Source organism: Dipodomys merriami, unplaced genomic scaffold (genome assembly GCF_024711535.1).
Source record: "Dipodomys merriami isolate MVZ:Mamm:240054 unplaced genomic scaffold, mDipMer1.0.p SCAF_39, whole genome shotgun sequence".
NCBI lineage: Eukaryota > Metazoa > Chordata > Mammalia > Rodentia > Heteromyidae > Dipodomys > Dipodomys merriami.
In genome coordinates this window covers 4,921,691-4,929,648 of record NW_027205492.1, presented here as the reverse complement: position 1 = coordinate 4,929,648, position 7,958 = coordinate 4,921,691, and the positions used below count along the sequence as shown (strand labels likewise).

Sequence of the window (7,958 nt, the reverse complement as noted above, 5' to 3'; positions counted from 1 at the left end):
TAGCTACTGAGAAGGCTCAGAAATGAGGATCTGGGTTCAAAGCCAGTCTGGGCAGGAAATTCCAAGAGGTTCTTATCTACAATTAATTACCCAACAAGCTGGAAGAGGAGCTGTGGTAAATCAATAATAGCCTTGAGCACAAGAGCTCAGAGACAACACCCTTGGCACTGAGTTCAAGCCCCAGGACATGCACCACCACCCCTAAAAAAATTGCCATTTCCTGTCTGAAGGTCTAGAAATCAGTCCTAGCAGAACAGAATCTGCTATTGATACACAACAAATAAAATCTCTCCAATAAGAGTTCCTGTCCCCTTTGAATGGCACAGGAGAGAGAGCATAGGGAAAATGAAGAGAACTCTCTGGGTTCCATATGGGCATTTTTTAGATGTCATTCAGTGTGGTCAACATTCTATTCTAGGCATCTTACCTACAACACACCTCACCCTCACCAGGCAGTTGCTGGATAATAATGGTCTATTTTCAAGATGAAGAAACTGAGGCAAATTGACTTTTTCCCAAGAGCCACATCAGGGGAAAAAAAGGAGCTTGGATTTAAGCTCAAGTGTGTATTTTCAGAACTCTAATTGTTTTGCATTTGGCTTACAGATAGATTTTTCAGGGCAAAAAGAGGCACTTCATTCACCAATCATTTGAATATTAACATCCTTTGGTATCTGTCTCACAAGTCTGGATGAAAAGCCCATGTTCATAAAACCATAGGCATCGAGCAGGAAGTCCTTCAGAAATCTGGTGTATCATGCTGGGTGTGGTGGCCCTGGCCTGCACTACGAGGCAGGAGGATAGCAAGTTCCAGGCCAGCTGGGACTACACATTGAAATAGTACCCCAAGACAAAAATCTGTGTATCATCTCCATATGAGATAAACTAAGGCTTAGTGAGGGGAAGGGTTTTAAATTTTACCTTTGTTTGTGCTGGTCCTAGAGCCTGAACTCAGGGCCTCAGTGCTATCCCTGAGCTTTTATGCTCACAGCTATTGCTCTACCATTTGAGCCATAGCTCCACTTCTGGCATTTAAGCATCTCCTGGACTTTCTTGCCTTGGCTGGCTTTGGTCCTATCTCAGCCTCCTGAGTAGCTAGGATTACAGGCATGAGCCTTGGCTCGCAGCTTTCCACATCTCCAAATGGGTCTTTCCTACAGCCTCATCAAGAGATGGTGGTGGTTCAGATGTTTGTACAGGATCAGTGACAGGAAGTTCATTACTGTACCTTTGGAGCTGTCCAGGTCTGTTATTTTCAGTGACTGTTAGGAAGTTTCTCCTTCTCATAGAAGTCTTTACTACACACTTGTTAAATGCCACATGCTGATTTCAGGGAAGTTTGATGTTGAACAAGAAACTGACTCTGGTTGTGGGGGAGGGTGACAAAGAACAAGTTTTAAGGCACACTCCATGATTTAAAAAAATGAGGAACTATCACTGTTAGAGATTGCCTTGGACCCAAAGCCTGGGTAGAGGGGAGGAGGGGTCCTGGAGGAAGTGATCTGAAATTGAGTAAGGTGACAGGGAAGAAAGCTGGTGAGAGAGGGAAGATGCTAGTAACTGGCAGAAAAAAAAAAATCAGAATGTACAAAGGCCTGGGGGTTCATAAAGGGTAGCATCCCCAGTAGGTGGCAGAATTTAAGAAGTGAAGCCAGACGGGAGGAGAATAGAGCATGAGGTCCCGAAAGAAAAGGAGCGAGATTGGAAGGGCGTGGGTACACTAAGGAGATACCCTTATTTACTTCTCTGAATAATCGTAAGAACAAATAAATGAATGGTGATTGTTGAGGGGTCCATACCTTCTGTTCCAGAGGGACCAAATGGCTCCAGTGTTTGCTGTCCAAAGTGGACTTTCCTGAGTATCACTCTTTGGTCCTATGCCTGGCTAGGGGAGGCCTTATTTAGCCTGGCCTGGCTCCATTGAGCTTTCCTTGGGAATGTCTATATATAGGGAAGAGAGCAGCCCAGTTGTCACTGTCCATCTACCCTCCTTCAAGTTCAGCACTACCCCCCCCCTCGCCTTCCCTGGCCTCAGGCCCTGCCACCCCTTGTCTCAGTACTCTTTCTGTTGACTTAGCCACTGTCCATAGCCTTGCCTACTTCCTGCTGCCCAGCCTAGACAAGATGGATTCTCAGGCTGTGCTACTGTCTTTGGACTAGATCTGTTCCTTGCCTTTGCTCTCCAGAGGACCAGCTCAGAACTGCTGGATTTCTAGGAAGGGGCCAGTTATTCCTTTACTACTTAAAGAACCTTCCCCGACACCCCCACTCCAACTGAATCCCTTTCTCTGGGGCCAGGTAACTTGAGAGAAGAATCTTTGTTGCAATACTTATTTCTCCTCCAAATGCACCCCCCAACTCTGTGGTACTGAGGTTTAAATTCAGGGCCTCATGCTTGCTTCTGGCACTCTACCATTTGAACCACACTTCCAGTCCCTATTTTGCTGATTCTTTTCATCATGCAGCATCATGAACTTTTTTGCCTGGAATGTACTCGAACTACAATCCTGCTCTCAGCCTTCCAAGTAATTAGGATTACAGTATGAGCCACTGGCACCTGGTCATCCCACTCTTCATCTTTCTGAACACATCTTCTGATAGCTCCTGTGAGGACTGTCTATCTTGACTTCTTCTCAGTGGAGATTAATAAGAATCAACCAATGATTGTTCATATGTGTCTGTAGTCCCAGATACTTAGGAGATTGAGGCAGGAAGATTGATGGAACCAAGAAGTTCAAGGCCAGCAGGATGCTGGTTATTCATGCCTGTAATCCTAGCAACTCAGGAGGCTGAGATCAGAGGCTCAAGAAAGCCAGCCTAGACCAATTTGGTCAGTCATGGGCTTGAACTCTGGGTCTGGGTGCTGTCCCTGAGCTCTTCAGCTAATGGTGAGCACTCTACCATTTGAGCCACAGCACCACTTCTAGTTTCCCGGTGGTTGAGATGAGAGTATCATGGACTTTCTTGCCTGGGCTGGTTTTGAACCACAATCCTCAGATCTCAGCCTACTGAGTAGGTAGGATTACATGTGTGAGCCACTAGCACCTGGCTTTGAGAGACTCTTATCTTCAAGTAACAAGCAAAAACTCAGAAGTGGAAGTGTGACTCAAATAGTCGGGTGACAGCCTTGAGGTGAAAAAGCCGTGAGAACCGAGGCCTTAAGTTCAAGCTCCAGTACCTGCACCAAAAAAAGGAAGTTCAAGGCCAACGTGGGTGATGTAACAAGATTGAAAACTAACTGACTAGGAAGTGGCGCTGTAGCTCAAGTGGTAGAGCGCTCGCCTTGAGCTGAAGACCTGAGGGACAGCGCCCAGGCCCAGAGTTCAAGCCCCATGACTGACAAAAAAAAAAAAAAAAGAAAGAAAGAAAACTGACTAGAACCACCAGCATTCCTATAGATTTTATGATTTACCAAGCTATGCAGCCACATGGGGATAATAACAGTTGCCACTCATCGGTTGTGTCCTACATGAGGTCATGTGATTAGCATACTGCATAGCATGCATATTAGAAAAGTTCGCTGCCACCTCTGTCTCCTATCCCTTACTGTGTTCAAAGACAAGACACTCCACTTACTATGTACCAGCTAATCCACCTGGCACAGGCTAGGTGACTTACATTTGTTGTGGTCTCTCTGTAGGGGAGGTTATGACTATTTTCACTTCACAGATGAAAAATGGAGGCTCAGAGCTGATTCCCTGTCCACAGTCACACAGCTCACAGAGGCAGGACTCCATCTTTGAATTTTGAACTCTGAGCCCTGTGCACGTCTCATTCTATCATACTACCTCACTTGTCACTGTTCTGACCCATCTTTGGAGCAAGTGTGCTTTCCGAGGCAGGGTGGGGGAGATTCTCCAAGGAGGTAGAGCAGGGCAGGCCCTGCTCATAAGAATCTAGGACGTCAAGGCCAGCCACCTGCTCAGAGGCTTGAATTTCTCTGCAAGGGCCCTTAGCTAAATTAGGTAATGGGCTAGGACCCTGGGAGGGGCGGGGCTTGCTGACCCCGAGATCTGATTGGTTAGGGTATCCAGCCCTGGGGAGTAGGGAGGTGGGAGGAGAGGATGCCCCTACAAATCTCTGGGGCTGGAGTGGGCCAGGGCATCTTTGGGGTGGTGGAGTGCAGAGAAGCTGATCTACAGCAGAGGAGACCCCGTGACCAGCAACCATGGTAAGGACACAAAAGGACGTTAGTCCTGGACTTGTAGGAATATTTCTGGGCCTCTTTCAGGACAGATCTGGGTCTCTTAGATATTTGGAGTTTGAACATGAGGGTTCCTGAAACTTAGATCTCCGGGAGAAATGGGGAAAGGCTGGCCATGACTTCTCTTGGACTGGGAGAGCTGGAATGTCTCAAGGGTTGATCATGGCTACCTTCTGCACCTTGAAGCAATGCCATTCAGAGCTGCGGTGTGTGTGTGGGTCCTTCATCGTAGAGATGAAGGCTGAAAGAGCTGGATAGAGTCACTCAACAAGCAGTGCGCTTTTTACGTCCAGCTAAACCTCCTGTCACTGGACAGAAGCCAAGCACCCTGGCACACGGGAGTCAGCTCAGCTTCAGGAATCCAGGAGTCTTGATGATGACGGAAGGAACAGTGGTAGCAGAGAGTTAGACCCCAGCTGCCTCAGAAGAGGCCTCATTCGGGGATGTCATACCCATTTCCCCACTTCATTTCAAGGAGTAACTAGACCCAGGAGGCCAGCTGTTCTTGCCCATGCCCTACTAAAAATAGCCTGCCCTCCTGGCACTGGGCATGGGGAGGGGGAGGGGAGAAGAATGAGAGCCAGGGCCAGCTGGCTCAAGAACTCCATGGACATCTCACTCCTTCCTCATCACCAGCCTCAGTTTTAGGCCCCTGACCAGATGAAAGTGACCTGGAAACCCCCATAGAAATCTTATTTTTCACACCAAGGTCCCATGATATTCTGCCTAGCATGAGAGGGATTTAGTGACTGAATGGGAAGAAGAAAGAGCTTAAAATCCCCATCTCAGCAAATTCTCCCAAGGAGGGGGGGTGGGGTGGGGGGGAGAGACAAGGTGTCCAGCTCCAGCTCTTCTTAGTGTTGTCAAGGTCTGTTCTATGGCCTGACATTTAGTGGGTGCTCAATAACTTTACTGCATTATTACTTACTTGAAATGAAACATTTATTAAGCAACTATTATGGTACCAGGCACCTAGAGAAAGGTCAAGCACCCAGTGACTCATATGTATAATGAAACTCAGCAAGCTGAGATCTGATGATTCTAGGTGTTTTTTTTTTTTTTTTTTTTTTTTTTTTTTGCTGGTTGTGGGGCCTGAACTCTGGGCCTGGGTGCTGTCCCTCAGCTCTTCAGCTCAAGGCAAGCACTCTACCACTTGAGCCACAGCACCACTTCTGGCTTTTTCTGCTTATGTGGTGCTGAGGAATCAAACCCAGGGCCTCAGGCATACAAGGCAAGCACTCTACCACTGAGCCACTTTCCTAGCCCTGATGATTCTAGTTTGAAGCTAGTCTGGGCAGGTAAATCTGTGAGACTCTTATCTCCAATTGACCACCAAAATTCAGTAAGTGGAGCTGTGGCTCAAGTGGTAGAATACTCACCTTCAGCACAAAAGCTCAGGGACAATGCCTGGGTCCTGAGTTCAAGCCCAAGGGCTGGCACAAAAAAAGCCATTAGTGGAGGTATGGCTCAAGTGGTACAGAGCCAACTTTGAGTGAAAAAGCTAAACAAGAGCATGCCATACAGTTTTAAACCCCAGTGCAAGCACAAAAACAAAATAAAACACCCAAACAAAAAGAAGTAAGGAAAATTGGGAACTCACATTGCAATGGTGCTGCTATGTTTCATCCCTGATTCCATCTTTTCCCTGAAGAGATGAAATCATGCTAAGTGACTTGCCCAAGGTCACTGGGGGGCATTCCTGACATGGCATGGGCATGACCCTGGGCATGATTTGTCTCCTCTCTTGTCCTCGGCCTGCGGTTGGCACACTATAGGGTTGTTCTTCAGAAGGACCCAGAGGCTCCTCCTGGAGAGGTGGGATGGACGAGAAGAGTGGACACGAGAATCTGTGCTAGGGCTGTCCTTTCTACTTTCTGACTCTCTCTATCTTCTGCAGACGGACCAGCAGGCCGAGGCCCGGTCCTACCTCAGTGAGGAGATGATCGCTGGTGAGAGAGACCAAGGGTGGGATGGGACCTTAGGGGCTGGGAATCGGTAGAAAGGTCCTGGGGAACCTTCTGGTACCTGAGCAGGACGGAGAAGGTAGAAACTTGGCTGACCTGGGAGTCCAGTGGGCCTCCCCTCAGCTCTCCCCGTCTCTCCCTCCTGGCAGAGTTCAAGGCGGCCTTTGACATGTTCGATGCTGATGGTGGTGGGGACATCAGTGTCAAAGAGTTGGGCACTGTGATGAGAATGCTGGGGCAGACACCCACCAAGGAAGAGCTGGACGCCATCATTGAGGAGGTGGACGAAGATGGTGAGCGGGCATGCCAGGGCAGCGGGTGGTGGGTGGGCCCGGCATGGGGGGGCCGCTCGGATCACCGTCCCCCCCCCCCCCCGCCAGGCAGCGGCACCATCGACTTCGAGGAGTTCTTGGTCATGATGGTGCGGCAGATGAAAGAGGATGCGAAGGGAAAGAGCGAGGAGGAGCTGGCCGAGTGCTTCCGCATCTTCGACAGGTGCGCCGGGGGACAGGTAGCCCAGCCGGGGCGGGGGGCGGGCAGATGGACCCAGACTACAGGGTGGAGAGAGGTTCCCGGGATTTGGGGGTTCGAGAGGGGGCGTGGGGGGGAGGCCACTCACCTGGCCGCCCTGCTCTGCTCTGCCCCGTCCCTCGGACCCAAAGGAACGCAGATGGCTACATCGACGCCGAGGAGCTGGCTGAGATTTTCAGGGCGTCCGGGGAGCACGTGACGGACGAGGAGATCGAATCCCTGATGAAAGACGGAGACAAGAACAACGACGGCCGCATTGACTTTGACGGTGAGCGCTGGGGGCGGAGCCGCGGCCTGGGGGCGGGGTCTGACTGGGCGGGGCGGGGCCGTGCCTGGGCTGGTGCTGAATGGGCGGGGCCATGCCCTGGAGGGCGGGGCCTCGCCGTGCCTAGGGCTTGGTGGGAGGAGCTGGTTGGGAGGGGCCAGATCAAGCTTTCTCAGCTCTGGCGGCCAGGTGCACTCATTTAACCAGCTGCCCCTTTGCATGCCGGGAGCCCTGGCTGGGGGCCGGGGGGGGGCGGGGTCTCGGAGTCTTGTCCCGAGTACCCCTAACCCCTTCTCTCTCCTTCCCTGCAGAGTTCCTGAAGATGATGGAGGGCGTGCAGTAAAAGAAACAGGCTGAGCAAGGTCCTGGGGGCGTGGGCAGCCACGTGGGGCCCCGCCCCAAGGGGGAGGCCCTGGGTCTGAAAGGAATAAAAGCCAACCTTGCCAAGCTCGTGGCCTGAGTGACGTGAGGACTTCCCGTGGGCGGGTCTGGGGCGCGGTGGTCCGGAGCAGCGGGGTGCAGAAGGCAGCCAGGCCGGGAGCCCCATTCGCTCTGCAGGTTCGTGGCCGGCTACTTGGAGCTGGCACTGGGTAGGGGCAGTGTGGAAGATGCCCGGCGATTGCGCCTGGCGCTGGAGGAGGGAGGCTGCAGGGGCTTCCCGTTGAGTTCTAATGAGCCGACGGTTCCACCCCCCCCCACTCCCCCCACGAGGCTGCCTGGGGCTGTGGGTGGGACGAGGGAGCTCCAGCTGGTTCTGAGCTCATCAACTCCACCCTAGGTTGCTGCCTCGCCTGCCCTCCTGGCCCCCGGCCCCCTCCCTGTGCTGCCCAGGGCCAATAGCATGATCTCACTAAAATGAAATCTCAAATCTGATCTGGCCACTGCTCTACTGGCTCTCCCTTCAGGCTCTTCCTCACCTCTAGAATATCCCAAAGCCCATTTCCTTCCACTCCTCTCCCCTTCTTCCCACAGCCCATTCCTGATAAGGACGTTG

The 7,958-nt window shown here is 51.4% G+C and overlaps 1 protein-coding gene across 1 annotated transcript; it reads left to right on the top strand.

Annotated features, from left to right (window-relative positions):
* Nucleotides 1–4,086: 4,086 nt before the first annotated feature.
* Nucleotides 4,087–7,403, top strand: Tnnc2 (troponin C2, fast skeletal type). The gene is made up of 6 exons (XM_069990126.1): nucleotides 4,087–4,171; nucleotides 6,102–6,153; nucleotides 6,318–6,461; nucleotides 6,549–6,663; nucleotides 6,831–6,967; nucleotides 7,276–7,403. The coding sequence occupies exons 1-6, from the start codon at nucleotides 4,169–4,171 to the stop codon at nucleotides 7,305–7,307; spliced, it is 483 nt and encodes a 160-aa protein (XP_069846227.1). The 5' UTR covers nucleotides 4,087–4,168; the 3' UTR covers nucleotides 7,308–7,403.
* Nucleotides 7,404–7,958: the final 555 nt, after the last annotated feature.

Excerpts from the sequence above, each read along its gene's own strand:
- Tnnc2 (XM_069990126.1), top strand. Across the intron at positions 6,664-6,830 it reads TGCTTCCGCATCTTCGACAG|GAACGCAGATGGCTACATCG; the intron begins GTGCGCCGGGGG and ends TCGGACCCAAAG. Across the intron at positions 6,968-7,275 it reads CGGCCGCATTGACTTTGACG|AGTTCCTGAAGATGATGGAG; the intron begins GTGAGCGCTGGG and ends CCTTCCCTGCAG.